The sequence below is a fragment of the Daphnia pulicaria genome, chromosome 8 (genome assembly GCF_021234035.1).
Source record: "Daphnia pulicaria isolate SC F1-1A chromosome 8, SC_F0-13Bv2, whole genome shotgun sequence".
Taxonomy (NCBI): domain Eukaryota; kingdom Metazoa; phylum Arthropoda; class Branchiopoda; order Diplostraca; family Daphniidae; genus Daphnia; species Daphnia pulicaria.
This window is the reverse complement of record NC_060920.1, coordinates 13,109,520-13,125,008: the sequence shown is the minus strand read 5'-3', so window position 1 is coordinate 13,125,008 and position 15,489 is coordinate 13,109,520. Positions and strand designations below refer to the sequence as shown.

Here is a 15,489-nt window from a genome sequence, read left to right as displayed (position 1 = left end):
ACGGCCTTTGTGAAACCTCGCGCTAGACCACCACCACCACCAGGGCTTTAACTGTGAGACAGAGCTGTAAAAAGAAAAGTTTCTTTTTCTCGCCAGAGATGCTTTAATAGGTAAAGACTTAAATCATGTTTTGGGTACCTTTTTTGACCACCTTGATGCATTACGCACATTTCATAAAATTACATCACGAAATCTATATGTAACTGCGATCGTTTTTAAAATAGGGTTAATAATACTAGGGTCTAGGAAATTATACGGAACACACCTAGTTCACGCTTCAAATTAATTTTTATTTGGGCATTTGATGATTGTATAAACTGTTGACAGTGTTTTATTTCTCCGTGTTGATTAGTTTTGGCAGCATTTTAATTTGCCGATTAACTTGGTTGATTTGTTTTTCCCCTTTGTCCGCAAACAACAGCCAATGAAGGAAGCCATTGAAACGTGTCCTCAAGTCGTTGTTGAAGCTCTTTCCCATAGAACCCTACGGAAGCGGGAGTGACAGATGTGTGGACTTTCCGCTCATTCATAGAAAAAGGAAAGAGAACTACCACAAAAGAGTGAAGGCCAGGTTTGCGGTGGGGGAGGGACGAGCACTAAGGGCGTTACTTCGTACCAAGCAGCATATAATAAGCCTCGAGTTCTTCGTGAATTTCAGTAGACTCTTACCTCCCAACCGAGAATCATCTCGTCCGTGTTCCAGTTTCGGATATAATACAACAATTTGTAACGTTGTTCAAATTTAACAAAAAGTAACTACAAGTTATAATAGTTGGTCCGGTTTTTGGATTTCCCATTTTATAAGGTTGTTTTTAATTGATTCCTAAAGGTTAACTGGAAATGTACACGCCAATGTTTCAAATGCACACCTCTGTTTGGCCCAGCGAAGTGAAATCAAATCAGGAGTACCTCAGCAAAGATTCTTCTCATCAGTTTTACGCATTACCTGAAGGTGAATATTATAATAAGAATTATAATCCTACTTTGACTGAAATCTTCATAGTCTCCTCTTTTTATCACGATTCAATTTTAGATCCACGATCGTGGTCACGAGAAGAAGTGTTCGTGTGGCTGTAAGTCGCTGCGTATTTTTCAATTAAAAATATAATGGGATGCTAATTCATTCAATTGTTTTTTTAGATTAAGCATGCAAAATCAACACAGTCTTCCCCCCATAAGCAGTGATCGCTTCCACATGAATGGCAAAGCATTATGTTTGATGAACGTTGAAATGTTCGTGCAGCGCGTTCCGCTCGGTGGCAAGCTGTTGTACAAGGACTTTCAAATGCGACTTTCATCCGCTCTATACTCTTCGAAAAATCTACTACCCCACCACACCCAGTAAAAGTTTTGTCAATTTGAGAATTCTTGTGTTGTTGGGGGAAAAAAAATGTATCTGGATTCATTCACGCTACATGGCTGCTAACTAGTCGATACCAAAATTGCTCCAATAATTGCGTACATAACTGTATCTAACCAATTTTGTAATTTTCTGCCTCCTCTTTCAATGCTCTTTTTTCGGATTTTTCCCAAACATTTTCTTACTTATTTAAAGTGTATCAAATGCGTCAATGTTTCATTTCAGAATAATGGGCTCAGGTATCAATTCAAATGTAATACGAGTGACTAACTAATATCAGATCGTCAAGTGGGTTGGCTAGTCACCGTACAGTTAAACATTTTACATAACTGCTTATCACACTATTAGGAAAACTGCGAAAATACATGTATTTAACCATCCAATTTTTACATATTTGCCTGTGTTATACTTTGCTGCGGCATAAGGCGATTGATTTTTTCCACTCAGCACTCCATTGCTCCAGCGATTTGCCGCTGACAACTCGTCCTGTGTCAATTAACTTGGCTGGTTCATCACACCTAATGCACACACAGGAAGTATTTGAGATTACATTTAGATAAGCAAGAAGGCACAAAAGCAAAGCAATAACATTAATTGTCAGTCTCTCTTTAATCTTTAATTTCAAAAAGGATAAACCATGTTTACCATTCCTGCAGTGCGACTTCGACATCTTGGATATACTTCGAAGCTTCGTCCATTCTCTTGCGGCGCAATTCTAACGAGGGAAAAATTGCTACCTTCTGGGCATTCCAATTATCTTCTAGTTTCTTTGATAACTCTGATATGCAACACACATTATTTTAAATTACTAATAATAAATTCCTTATTTCTATTACTCCACATCAGTAAATGCAAACCTTTGTAGTGAACTAAACCATTTTCCAGCCAGACCACACCGTGTTTCTCCATAATTTCAGATTTTCGGCTTTTGTGCCACTTTAGAGTTTGTTGCATTTTACGAATTTGTAATTGCTTATTCCCCACGGCTTCCATAACATTTAAGACAGGCATGGATTGGGGAAGACCTAGACATCTCAAAGTCATTTCAATTTGATTTCCCGACACACCAGACTCGGTTGTGAGGAGAAGTCGATTCATTGCCAACCGATGCACAGGTATAAGTTTCCTAAAAATGTAAGAACGAGAGAATAAAAAACAAAAACATTATTATCTATTCAAATACAGATAGGGTACAGGTATTACTTATCCACAATAGAGTTGAACAGTTGACTAGGTTTTAGTTGTTGGTACAATTCAAGTTCCTTTTCAATTATGTTACCCTTGGAGGCCTTGATAGTTTTATTCAGCGTGTTGTGAATCGCCACCAAATCTTCGTTCACCATTCGAAGCGACTGATTCGCTAATTGCTGAACAAGATTTGGATTATTGGCGCGTTTTCTAGCCAATGTACATATTATAGCTGTGAGATGATCTGATAATCGGCTGTTCCCTTCAATAGTAACAATCTTCTGCTCAATATCTGCCTGGCGAGCTTCGTAACATGTGCAAAAGTCCTCCAACTCTTCCAAAATCTTACGCAATCCATCAATTGCACCTTTCTGCTTGGCGACTTGAATCTCCGTTTCAATCTGCTTTAGATGTGCTGCGGCAAGTTTAGGATCTTCTGCATCAAAACGCGTGTTCAAGGATTGCAGTATTTCTGCTTTCACTTCGGCTAACTCTTTTTTCAACGCTTCAGTTTTTTCCTTGGCATTTTTCGCACGCGTTTGTGTATCGGTGTAAGTCCAAGAAAGATCGCACAAAAGTTTTTGCAAAGGCTCGACGTTATCAGGGATAAAATCAAGTGCAATATCATTTTGCGTAGGTGTCGTGAATTCCTTTATGTTCCTGGATGAAATTTCTGCTGCTTGTTGTTCTTGAATCAATTTCATAAAAAGGGGATGAGGCAGAGTTTCCAAAAGGGTTGCTAAATGGTTGCCAACAGCCATTTTTGTGCCATTAATCTTTTCAATGTTGGGTTCTTCCTTCAAGAGTTCATTCAATGAATTCTGCATAAGTTTACACATATTTTCGATATCTATCTTATATCTTTCAAGATCTGTTTCATTCCCAATTTCAGGTGCGAGAGACTGTAAGTGTTTCTTGACTTCTCTTGTGGTTTGATTAAATAATTTAACACTGTCTTCTGCATTGTTTTTCACTGAACCTAATAAGACAGATGATCTTTTGAAATCTCTGAATGCAAGTTGCTGCTTTCTCAACTCTTTTTCTTTTTCTTGGGCAGTGGTTTTAGACTCTATTAAACTTTCGTGGAGAACACTTGTAGTTTTCTTCAGTTCAGCTATTTCTTGCCTTAACTTGTCTCTCTGGCTGATAAGTGTTAGTTTTTTGGGATCCTGTATAAAAATATTATTGTCAACAAGAAAATGGTAATTAAACCTGAACAAAAGAAAATTGAGAAATTACATACATCGGTTTGTTCTTTTGAATTTAGTCTCAGATTGCCTTTGATAACTTGAACAGTAGATTCACTTTTTATGTGTTTCGTAACATAGATCCAAATATCTGCCATCGGGCCAAGACAAATCCTAAAAGACAAGAGCATATTGACATTTTTCAAAAAATGTTTGAAAAAAAAGTAGATAAACTGTTGTCATCAAAAACAAGATTGACTTACCCGCTCAAGTCGAAAGATTTATTGGTATCAGTTCCATCCTTGTTTTGAGTATTTCGAAATCCCATTTCTTTAACTGCCCAATTTTCTAATGCTCTTGCCACTTGATTACCATCACTCATTTTTATTTTTGTTCTGAGATTTTCCCTTTGGTTTTGTCCACAATATATATTTGTTCCAAATAACATGCAAATAATTTGAAAATTGGGAAAACGAACTTTGAAGTTTAACTTCAAACTCGAGCTGTAGCTAAACAGCATCTGGAATGAACAACATAAACAATCGATTATCGCTTTCGTTGGAAGTATTAATTGCAATATTCTGTCATTCCGACGTTTGAATTAGTAGTGAATAGTTATAAAAGCAAGTCTTAATACGATTTACTATATTATTTGTCTTTATTTCTCATTTAAGTTGTGAAATCGGAAACAAACTGTTAAATAAATATTTGTAATCAGTTCCACGGCATCCTTGGGATTGTTTTGACATGAAACAGCCTGCGTATCAGAAACTGCAAGCAGGTAGTAGTTCCGGTTGCGCTGACTCACCTATTCGATCAGTGTTTCGTAAGTTTTCCCTTATTTCCCTAGTCATAGTCGTATCGGACCATCACTTAGTTTTCACGCTTCACACGGACAAGTGCTGAAAGAATTAATATTGAATATACTGTTGTTTGATATTTCTACACCGTAGTAATTTTCACATTTCCTATCCTTTTATAATCTATTTGACCTGTTTGCATATCTAAAGAAGATAAGTTTGTTTACAGGTTCTCTAGCTTGGGTGACAGCAACTGTTTTTATAGCTTTGGGATTGTATCATATTTCCACAATGGCTTCAATTTCCAAAACTCCAATTACGATAGCTGATCAGGCAAAAGCTGCAGCTGCACTTCAGAACTTTACTGTTTCTTTGTTCCAGGTGAGTTTACATAAAACTAATGCCTTTTAAAGTAAAGAAATTTTATTTACTAAATTTTTCCTGTTATATTAGGCAGTCGGAAAGCATCATAGCCCAACAGAAAATGTTTTCATTTCTCCTTTTAGCGTTGCTGCAGTTTTAAGTATGGTAGGTGTTGGTGCCAGAGGCAATACAGCTGTACAACTAAAGAAATCAATGGGCCTTACAAACTATGTAGCTGAAAATGGCAATAGTGATAGTGTGATTGGAAGCCTTATTCAAAGCATCAAGGTAAGAAATCCAAGACATTACCACATAGTGTAACATATTTTTAAATAAAATTGCTTTAAACATGAATCATTTGTTTGCAGGGTGATGAAAATTTTACTCTCGAAGCCGCTAATCAGCTTTACGTTGCCGAAAAGTATCAGCTCACTGAAGACTTTAAACAAAACTTGAATGACAATTATGGAGCCGCTGGGCAAACTGTTGATTTTGCCGTAGATGCTTCACGCACAAAAATCAATGAGTGGGTGGAAGAATTCACCCAGCACAAAATTAAAGATCTTCTCCCTGAAGGTTACTTTTTTTCATTGATAAAATCAGTCAGACATACTCATCATTCTACAGATTTTAACTAAAATCATTATCTATTTATATTAGGATCGGTGAATTCTTTAACCAAATTGGTGTTGGTCAATGCCGTCTATTTTAAGGGAAATTGGATGCGAAAATTCGACTCGTCGCTTACCGCAGTAGAACCTTTCTATTTAGGATCCAAAGACAAACAAAAGAATGTTAATATGATGCATATTGATGCGGAATTTCGCACTGGATACATCGAGAGCCTAGACGCTCGACTTTTGGAGCTGCCCTATGTGGTTGTTTCAAGCTTTAAGGAATACCTCGTACAGAGATGATTTTTACCAAAATTCTCGTCATATTTCAGGGTCGGAAGTTGAGCATGTTCATCGTACTTCCCAACAAAATTGATGGGTTGCCTGAATTGGAATTGAAAATGCACGAGGCTTCTCTGGACGACTCCAATGTAGAAATGCGTAGTGCTAAACTGCATGTGGCTATCCCAAAATTCAAGCTGGATGCTGATATTAAACTGAAAGATATTTTAATCGAAATGGGAATAGCTGATTTGTTTGACGCAAACGCTGCTGACTTTTCTGGAATATCGGGAGAGAAAGACCTTTTTGTGTCCAATATATTCCACAAATCATTTATCGACGTCAACGAAGAAGGAAGTGAGGCTGCTGCTGCAACAGGTTAGTTTCTTAACTTTAAATATAGCTCGGACGAGTAAAATCATTATATTTTTAGTTTTACACTGCCGAAAAAATGGGTTGGTGTTTGATTTGTTTTGATAATTTCTTCTTATCATTATTATTTCGATAAGTTGCAGTGATTGCTTTGCACTACAATTTTGAACGCTATCCCTGTAGTGTGCGCTTTGTTGTTATTACCGTGTTTGTTGTGTATGGTTGGTTGCCTCATGTTCACTTTGCTTTCTACGTTGGTTTGGGTTCGCAAATAGGTAGTACCAGTAGAAAGAAGAGATCATTGAATTTCGAGGAAGATCAGATAGTGGATCCTTTTATCGCTGATCACCCTTTCATGTGGCTATTACGAGACAATGATTCCGGCATGTGGATCTTCCTCGGACGATATGTTGACCCAATTTTCATTCGTGCCATTCCCGAAATAACACCAACCCACCATAATGATGAGCTTTAAGCATAACGGTTTCGTTTAAGCCAGCTTCTGGGATCCGTGTGTTCCTTTTAAGTTTTGAGATTTGGTACGGTAGATATTAGTTAGTGAAACTTTCACATTTAATCTCGCATTTAATTATAGTATACAAACATCTAGTTATTAACCAATGAGAGTTTGTTTCCATTCTTGTAGGCGCAGTGATGATGACTCGAATGATGATATTCCCTCTGGAGCCTCCTGCACCATTTGTTGCTGATCATCCTTTTTACTATTTCATTCGGGACAATGTAACAAAGTTGATCCTCTTTTCCGGGCGTTTGGCTCAACCCCCCGCATCTAGCTAAATCTGTTCGAGTATTCAGTCATATGGCAGTTAGCGCCACGTCCTACATGCTTTTATGCATGAATATATTATTACTTCACAAGCTTATAAAGTTACAAAAGCCGCACAAGTATTAGCTGCTGTCTCCATTAACTTGGAGGTGAATAAGGTTTGTGATTTCTAAATGCCCTGTGTTATCCCCCCCCCCCCCTTTAAATTCATTTTTTGCCTTATGAAATCTATATAATACACGCTGAAGTTCAATGTAAATCTGAATACTTCATTTAGTTGAGAAGATGCTCAAGCATTAAGCGCAAAATCTAGGGCAAGGACTAGGAGCGTCGACTTACCAATATGATAACAAATGTGTACACCATACTTTAATACAGCCCAGAGTTATAAATTCTGTTCTCATCTACCTCTTTCTCTAGTCAACCTGGATGTGTCCATATTGGAGTCGAGTTATCCAAAAAGAAAGTTCCACCTCAAATCTATTATACCTCAAACTATTTTCGTATAGTACCTTGATAAATTCATTTACTAGAAACTAGAATTAGATTATAATGTGGTTAGTACAAATACATCCATGTTTGGCAATGATGCAAAATAGAACAAATAATTATTTATAAATTTGTTATTTATATTTTTCAATTTCAAGCAGTTCAATCATTTCAATTATCTTTCATTCTGCCACAAGTGACAACTGAAAAGTCCGCAACCGGGTCCGGACTCCGGAAGCCGGACCGGATTTGAGCTGTATTCAGATTTTTATATATTTGACAATGCTGCATGAAATTGAAAGCACAAAGCAGACGAATTTAATGTATTTTTCATTTCTCTGCTCTCCGAGAGTCCGAGTCCGAGTAATAGGTCCGAGCTTCACATTATTAGAAAGACTTCCGCACTCAAGTGTTTATGTATGATTACGTTGCGTTCAAAATTGTTGACATTGACTTCATCTTCATATCGCCCTTGACCGTATATTCTATGAATACTTGACTGCCTCTCATGTCAAAGAAAGATCTTCGAGGCTCCATCTATCATATTTAATCAAAGAGGAACGTTTATCCGCCAACTGGCAAGTCAAATAAAATGAGTAACAACCGGGATAAAACGTTCCCAGAAAAGCTCAAGCAGTTCTTCAAGTTTTCTTCTAAATCACCTGCATCATCACAGAGCCAAACTTGTGGCTCGTTTCCTCGCCTCAAAGTTGAAAAATTTGTGTTAACAAGAGATGTGCAGCGCTCACTCACTTGTGAAATACCTGTTGGACAGAGATTGAAAACTTTACAAGAAATTGGTGAAGAAGTCGCCAGCAAGAGAATTGAAGATGATGGTGCTGAGACTTTGTGGCTGCTCATCAATGACTTGTTTGTCATCAGTTCAACGGAAGAAAGACAAACAGCTCTCATGTTCCTTAAAAACCTCATCACTGGACAGTATGAGCGTCTGGGAATGCTACGAGTTTACATATTTGATATTGTAAAAGAATCTCAGTTCAATGAGGACAATTTCATACTTATTGAATTGCTGAAAGCAATGACTGACAATGGGAAAGATTTACTTTATTTAGAAGAATCCATCGGAGGTTTCCTGTTGCAGTTCCTCCTTCAAGTGTCTCAGCTGCAGCTGTTGAAACAGTTTTTACCGTTTCTTTTGAATGTCATCAAATTCAACTCAGCTTATGTGGATGGCAATATGATTGGTGGGGTTGTAAGCACTCTGTGTGGCTTGGCAATTTCCAGCTCTGATCCAGAAGAAATTTTATTGATCATATCAGTCTTTGATGCAATAATTTGCTACAGTAATCTACCCAACGAATCGATCGTGGTTTTTACATCAACTTTGTGCCGTTTGGTCAACGTTTCCAGTTACAGCAATCTGTCTTGGAAGATCATGCGAAATTTAATTGGGACCCACCTTGGAACAAGCACGCTCTATACCCTAATTCACAGCTTACAAACATCAGAAGACCCGTCTCTTTTACGAGGAGGAATCTTTTTCATCGGAATGGTGCTCTGGTCAGATCGTCCAGCCAACTGTCCGATTTGTCCTCCAGCTGTTGTATTGCCAGCTTTAAGCGAAGCGCTTAAACATAGCAAAAATCCTCTTGTCGTTTTTGAGACTGGCCTTACTATGCAAAAACTAGTTCGACTGGATGGCGCGAACTTAGTAGGTCTTGCATGGGATTGGATATTGGAAATCTTGGATCATTTCCTACAGTTCGGAGAAGAATATCCAAAAGTCCGCCAAGTTTTTTTGGAATTGTTATCTGATGTTCAAGATCTAGTTGAGCGAGGTGTGTACATGGGGTCTGTGGAGCTGTTTTTTGCAACAATGGAACGTGGTTTACCATACCTTAACGAATCGTCAGTAGTTCTCTTAATGAATTTTCAACTGGAAAAAATCAAACCCAGCCAACCGAATTGGATTTCCAATCTCAACAAATATATACAAAGGTAAATTTGTTTAAGTAAGGCTTTAAACATTCTGTGTCTAAACAATTTCTTCTCCTTTAATAAGGTTTTACGTGGAAGAAAAGCGAATTCAGCCGCGATTCAGGATATTGGACATTATTGAATCCACGGTTGTAACTCAGCGAAGACTACACGACGAAGAGCTACTAGAATTAGTACTGCTCCCTCTGTTCCAGAATCTGCATTTGGAGCATGATGTGTCTGTCCGTGAGAAAGCGGTAGATTTAATTGTTTCTCTGTGCCACCACTGTAATTCCAAGCATTGCACTGGTTTGTTGGATGTTCTCGAGAGAATAATGGAACGCCCATTTAATGTGGACCATGGTGACATAGTCAACATTCCAAGCGAGGAAGAACTCGGAGATGTCGTCAAGTGTACTAATGGACTGATTGAACTTTTTCTGGTCAAAATGTACCAGTTGCCATCCTCTCACGCAGTACAGATTTACAAGACACTGGTGCGACATGCAAACTTGCACTACGAAAAACCTATCTATTTTGAATTTGCCCTCTCTACTAAGCTTGCCGTTTTCGATTTTATTCTTAATATCACCGCGGATGGTAGGCATGCTACATTTTGTGACATTTACGTTCTAAAATAATTCGATTTCACTTTTTAGGTGACTATCGGTTGGGGTATGCTACGTTCCCACGGTACAGTCCATACATTTTGATAGACCATAAACATGGAGAACGAGTCGGTGGCACTAACCGCAAGGAAATTCGAAGTGCTACAGAGGATCCGACGTCAACTGTGTATTCCCAGGTCACGCAGATGTCGCTTGGAGAGGCTTGTGTTGCAGTGATTCGATGCCTGAACCAAGAGAGAGACTGGAGAGTTTTGAAACTAGTTCTTGAGAGGATTCCACGGGTAAGTTTGATTACGTAGAATTGGTTTCTAAAATCAGCTAAAATCTATTTTATACTTGATCTCTTTAGGTTCTCAATAACAAGGCGTTAGTTCTTTCTCGACACAACACAGACATTGACTATGTCGGTAGGGCTTTGTGTTCGTTGATTAGTGATACTACTCTAAACAATCCGGAAACATTGAGGAATGCGCCACCCAAGTTTTCGCGAGCTGAGTTTCAGCTTTACGTCTTCCGCGTCCTCACATCTTTGGCGTCATACCATGCTTATCTTAAACCGGAAACTCAACAAAAGCTTGTGAAATGCCTTGAAGTTGGGCTTAAATTTAAAGGTTTTTTTTCTGTTTTCCAATAATAAGTTTTTAGAATTGTTATTGCGTTTCATTGTTAAATAACTCCTGTTGGATTTTTGCAGATACGGCTAAAACTTGTGTAGTTGCTCTAACTATCTCTGCCTTGGAGATGAAAGAAACAATGTACAAGCTTCTTCCAGGAGTTCTGCTCAGCTTGTCCAAAATTTCAGCCACCGTTTCAATTGCGCCGAATATTCTCGAGTTCCTTTCGACGCTCAACCGCCTTCCCGAAGTCTATTCGTCCTTTGTGGAAGAACAGTACCTTAGCATTTTTGCCATAACGTTGCCTTTCATCAACCCTTTTAAAGTAATAAGCATTTTTATTTCAAGGGGTTGTTATTAACTAATATCACCTTTTTTTATTTATTTACAGTTCAACCATTACGTTGTATCATTGGCACACCATGTGGTTTCCTTGTGGTTCCTTTCATGCAAACTTCCACTGAGAAAAAATTTTGTATGCTATATCGTTAAAGGATTCAAAAACAACGTGCTCATTCCATGTGAGGAAGGCTTGAGTCAAATGGCCCAAAATCAGTCAGCTAGTGGTCAGAGCTCAGCAGAAGAGTTGTCGAGCAGAGTAAGAAGTGGTAGCTTCTCCCGAACCGGAAACGTACGACCTACAGGAGCAGGAGATGCCACTAAAGTTACTCAAGACGAAACACGCATTATGTTCCACCGCGAACTTATGGAAACATGCGCTGATCTCATGTCTCGTTACACATATGGTAATAGTGCTCCTTACGCCCAACAGTCTGATACAGTTGGCAAAATTTTAAAGGTAAGATTTCATTTTAAGTTACAAAAGCTTGTTATAATAGGCTAATCTTTTTTCCTTGATCACTTTAAAGGATGGCCCCAGTCAGACATGGTTAATAGGCCATAAATTGGTCACCATAACCACGAGCCCATGTCTACGTGTAGCCAATCAGCGTGGACTGTGTGACCGTTGCTCTTTGTTGTGCAAGTTAGGATCAGGCGAGACCTCAGTTCCAGGTGAATCTTTGTTTTAGTTGCCTATGATGAGATATAAAACAATAAAAAGGTAAAAAACTTTAAATATATTTAAAACTAGCTACTGAAACCGATGATGCACCATCACCGGTTGTTTCGGATGTAATTGGGTTCCGACGCCGTCATCGTTCTGCCATGTCACCTGTAGCTTTGTCGCCTGGCGAGCATGGAATTGACAGTCGCACAGAAGATATTCAAGCAAAACTGAGGTCGCGACACAAGAGTTCAATAGACGATCGTAGACTGACTATTGACATGGACGATCAAAACCGTGAACAACAGGGTATTTATTTATTTTATGCATTGCCTAAATAATAAAATGTATTGTTGACATTTGTTTCTACATTTCTTTTCAGATCCTGAGAGCAAAGCAAGCATTGCCCAAATTCCTTGTGTTTGCTATTGTTCTGGTTGGGCTAAGATCCACATTCGTCGCCCGACTGGAGATACTAGCTGGGTGACCCGTCTACTCAATCCTCCTCAGAGTATTAACGATGTGTTTTTGCTGAGTGACTGGTCAGAAGAACCGGTTCCAAACTTGGCGACTGTTTTGATACCGAAACTTGATACTCTCAAAGAAGCAAGCAATTTTCATCCCAAACTAGATCGTTCGGTTTCAGCCTCTGCTGCCTTAAGGAGCCCATCTAATCGCGATGGTGAGTTCATTCTTTGTTTTAATTTGAAGTTGTATAATTGATTTTGCAAAGAAAACAAATTGTACAATTAAATCTAAAATCCTTTAAAAGATCGTATCGAATCAGAAATTGAAGTAGGAGATGGGATCTCAATTGAAGAGGATAGCCGGGAACGGCCTCCAATAGCTAGACAGACGTCACTGAAAGAAATTCCTTCTTCATCGCGCAAGAGCTGTGAAGCAATACCTGAAGAAAGTAAAGAAGTGGAAGGAGTCAAAACTGATGATATAACTGATTTTCATCCATATCCACGCGACCGAGTATACACTATGCCGGCATTGAATATGCAAAGGCGTGGTACCAATGACCCAAACCTGAGAAGAAACGTGTCGAATATTGACTCCTCGTTGAAAGATGCGAACGCGTCGTCAGGATCAAATCCCAGGTATGGTACTTTTTCTGTCCGAAATATTTAAATTTAAAATTTTATCTTTGTTCGTTCCAGTTTTATTTTCCTTCAGTTATACTATTCTCCGATGACCTCTGCGGTCACAGCTGCAAACAAAGAGGGGTCTGACGCTGGCTCACCTCCAATTCTTGTGCCCAATAACATTCATACCGCTATCAAGAATCTGGATCGTATTCCTCCATATGAGACGCACAAAATAGGAGTCCTATACGTTGGTAAAGGACAGGCTGGAAAGGAATCTGAAATTCTCGCAAACGAACATGGCAGTGTACGATACATGGAATTTCTGCATAAGCTTGGCCAATTAATCAGTCTTAACGAAGTGGACACGCGTGGTACGTATATTGGTGGGCTTGAGGTCAGTGGTGCGGATGGAAAATTCGCTTACTTGTGGAAGGATGATGTCCTTCAAGTCATTTTCCACGTTGCCACGCTTATGCCTACTCTACCCAAAGACCCCGCTGGTACCAACAAAAAACGGCATATTGGTAACAATTATGTTACTATTGTGTATAATGACAGTGGAGAAGATCACCAGATGAACACTATTCGAGTAAGTTTTTCAAATAGAAAATGTTAAGAAAATTTTAGTTTACAAACATTTGATGTCTAACTTGTCTAAATTCTGTGTGTAAATAGGGGCAATTCAACCATGCGTGCGTGATTGTTGAGCCACTTGACCATGCAACACATCGAGTGACCTTAAAATGCCGAGATGATTTACATGAATTGATGGGTGGACCAGTTGAGCCCAAATTGGTTTCTGATCGAAACGTTTCTTTACTGAGTCGACAGATGGCTTTTCATAGCAATGTAATAACTTTTCGCGTATTATTTTCACATTTCAAAGCTTGCGCTAATGGAAAAACCTATTTTAAATGTTACAGCTTGCTGCGCTGATCTTGCAATCCAAATCCAACTACCCGTACGCTTCGAACTGGCTTGAACGACTAAGACAAATCAAGCGAACCAAAGCGCGTTTGGAGAAAGAAGACGTGAAAGAGAGGGAGAAGAATCCATGGCTTCAGTACAATTTATCGTCTACTTTGGATTTCACCGAATTCACAAGCCCTAAAACTGCGTAAAGAGAAACTTTAGTTTCATCATCTTGTCTAAACATAGGATCTGCGAGATTCGACCACAACAGTCTGAAAATATTTATCATCCGAAATTCCTATGCGATATTTTAGTCAGAAAATTAGATTTAATACAGAAATTGGCCACGGAATGCAAGTACGAATTTTTTTTAAGTTTTCACTGTGAAGCCCAACCTGCTACAGCCACCAAAGGAACAGGGATCAAAACTATTGTTGTAAAAAAAAGTGTTTTTCCTTTCACTGGCTAAGCACTGTTGCCCAAGTGCTGAAATGTCTTGAATCACTTGCAGACAAGGCACATGAACCAATATCACTGTCTTGTCTTCAGTGTTGAAGCTGGAAGTTGGAAGTGAAGTAGAAGTTAGACTGGCGTCCATCATCACCTTGGAATTTCGTCTGTTGTGATCTGCGATTGGCTTCTGGGTGAAATGTGGCAGGGAGAAAATTATGTGAGTATCAAAGTTATTTGTTACCTTTTTTGTCAGTTCTTTCAATTGAGTGTCAACGAGCTAGAGCGGACATTGTTTTCATGTTTACTTTTAGACGTTTCTTCTTTCTGACGCTAGACGGAATAGCCCTTTCATTATTTTTTACCTGTCAGAATCAGTTTAGTTACGTTAACTTTGCACATCTCTGTAGAGATTTCTCGCTGTTACTATGAAGAAATTTTTGGTGATAACTGTCAGTTTGTGTTTCAGCTACAAAGCTCACTTGTTAGATTTTTCATAATGTGTTTTTTTTTCTACTTCCGGTTTTCTCATTTCAGTCAGTAGTTCAGTAAATATTCATTCGACGTACAAAATAACCACATATTCGTGATCCTTGTCAAATTTGTGGTAAAGTTCATGTTTTTTTTTGTACGTTTCCGTAGCTGCCGCATTTTGTCTAGCTTGGTTTCCACCGCAGCTGGCCATCACCGCATCGCTTCCCACCACCACACCGCACATCTTGGCTGCAACCACTTTTCGGCTACGACAACTTCTCTATCTCCACTCTTTTCGGCACCTCACCGCTGCCCCGGCTGATACTGCTCCACTGGACTCAACTAATGGGCAGGTTTTAAAATATCGCTTGCTCGTCTTCATCTCCGCATGATCAATCTACGCCACTGCTGATTTTTGTCCGAGCTGACCCATCCTCTCATCCATTTATCTGCATTTGCTTATTCTGATCTCTGATCTCTGCTCCACGCTACGGCCCGAGTTTTCAACTTTCTCCACCAGGTGGCCTCCATCCAGCACTCCAACAACGCCACCAGATGGCAGCTGCCACTGGGGCATGCAAGGACGATACTTGGCATCAAGGAATAAAGCCACTTCAACTAACGGAGTCTCTCGACGCTCCCTACATCATCATCACTATTATCATCATATTTTATTCCTCCGGCAAGCTAAATTTTAAGAATTTTACTATCTACTGATCATCTGGGCGCCAGCCGTCTCTCCGTTTTACAGCTCTCTTCGACAACACCGATTCTACTACACCGACTCAACTACACCGATCCTACTACACCGACTCTACCTCCCCGACTCTACTACACCGACTCTACTACACCAACTCTTCTAAGATGGAAAAGGCTTGCGGGAACGAGGCATGCACCAACACTTTCTTCAGCTCCAACAACAGAAAGAAA

General features: G+C 39.2%; 4 protein-coding genes across 9 annotated transcripts; 3 read left to right on the top strand and 1 right to left on the bottom strand.

Moving 5' to 3' along the window:
- The first annotated feature begins 475 nt into the window (after positions 1-475).
- LOC124311512 (transcription factor ETV6-like) lies at positions 476-1,380 on the top strand. The gene is made up of 4 exons (XM_046776041.1): positions 476-752; positions 830-952; positions 1,034-1,073; positions 1,141-1,380. Exons 2-4 carry the CDS (start codon positions 841-843, stop codon positions 1,343-1,345), a joined length of 357 nt encoding a protein of 118 aa, XP_046631997.1. The 5' UTR covers positions 476-752; positions 830-840; the 3' UTR covers positions 1,346-1,380.
- A 329-nt stretch (positions 1,381-1,709) lies between these two features.
- On the bottom strand, positions 1,710-4,255 carry LOC124311012 (HAUS augmin-like complex subunit 5). Its single transcript, XM_046775246.1, has 6 exons — positions 3,999-4,255; positions 3,792-3,909; positions 2,564-3,717; positions 2,218-2,486; positions 2,006-2,138; positions 1,710-1,878 (listed from the first exon to the last, which is right to left on the bottom strand). Exons 1-6 carry the CDS (start codon positions 4,253-4,255, stop codon positions 1,764-1,766), a joined length of 2,046 nt encoding a protein of 681 aa, XP_046631202.1. The 3' UTR covers positions 1,710-1,763.
- An 80-nt stretch (positions 4,256-4,335) lies between these two features.
- Positions 4,336-7,212, top strand: LOC124311172 (leukocyte elastase inhibitor-like). Of its 6 annotated transcripts, XM_046775532.1 has the most exons (9): positions 4,344-4,362; positions 4,454-4,561; positions 4,765-4,916; positions 4,989-5,186; positions 5,267-5,474; positions 5,559-5,776; positions 5,845-6,172; positions 6,442-6,705; positions 6,813-6,952. In XM_046775532.1, the coding sequence occupies exons 2-8, from the start codon at positions 4,483-4,485 to the stop codon at positions 6,639-6,641; spliced, it is 1,383 nt and encodes a 460-aa protein (XP_046631488.1). In that variant the 5' UTR covers positions 4,344-4,362; positions 4,454-4,482; the 3' UTR covers positions 6,642-6,705; positions 6,813-6,952. The 6 variants fall into 6 exon arrangements, with proteins under 6 accessions (XP_046631486.1, XP_046631489.1, XP_046631488.1 ...); XM_046775530.1 differs by having other exon boundaries at positions 4,336-4,561; XM_046775534.1 differs by lacking the exons at positions 4,344-4,362; positions 4,454-4,561 and adding an exon at positions 4,569-4,687.
- Positions 7,213-7,765: 553 nt separating this feature from the next.
- Positions 7,766-13,987, top strand: LOC124310841 (tuberin-like). The gene is made up of 13 exons (XM_046774905.1): positions 7,766-9,401; positions 9,466-9,980; positions 10,040-10,290; positions 10,359-10,620; positions 10,704-10,948; positions 11,015-11,422; positions 11,493-11,637; positions 11,717-11,938; positions 12,012-12,311; positions 12,402-12,735; positions 12,796-13,312; positions 13,399-13,572; positions 13,647-13,987. Exons 1-13 carry the CDS (start codon positions 8,035-8,037, stop codon positions 13,842-13,844), a joined length of 4,938 nt encoding a protein of 1,645 aa, XP_046630861.1. The 5' UTR covers positions 7,766-8,034; the 3' UTR covers positions 13,845-13,987.
- The last annotated feature ends 1,502 nt before the right edge of the window (positions 13,988-15,489 follow it).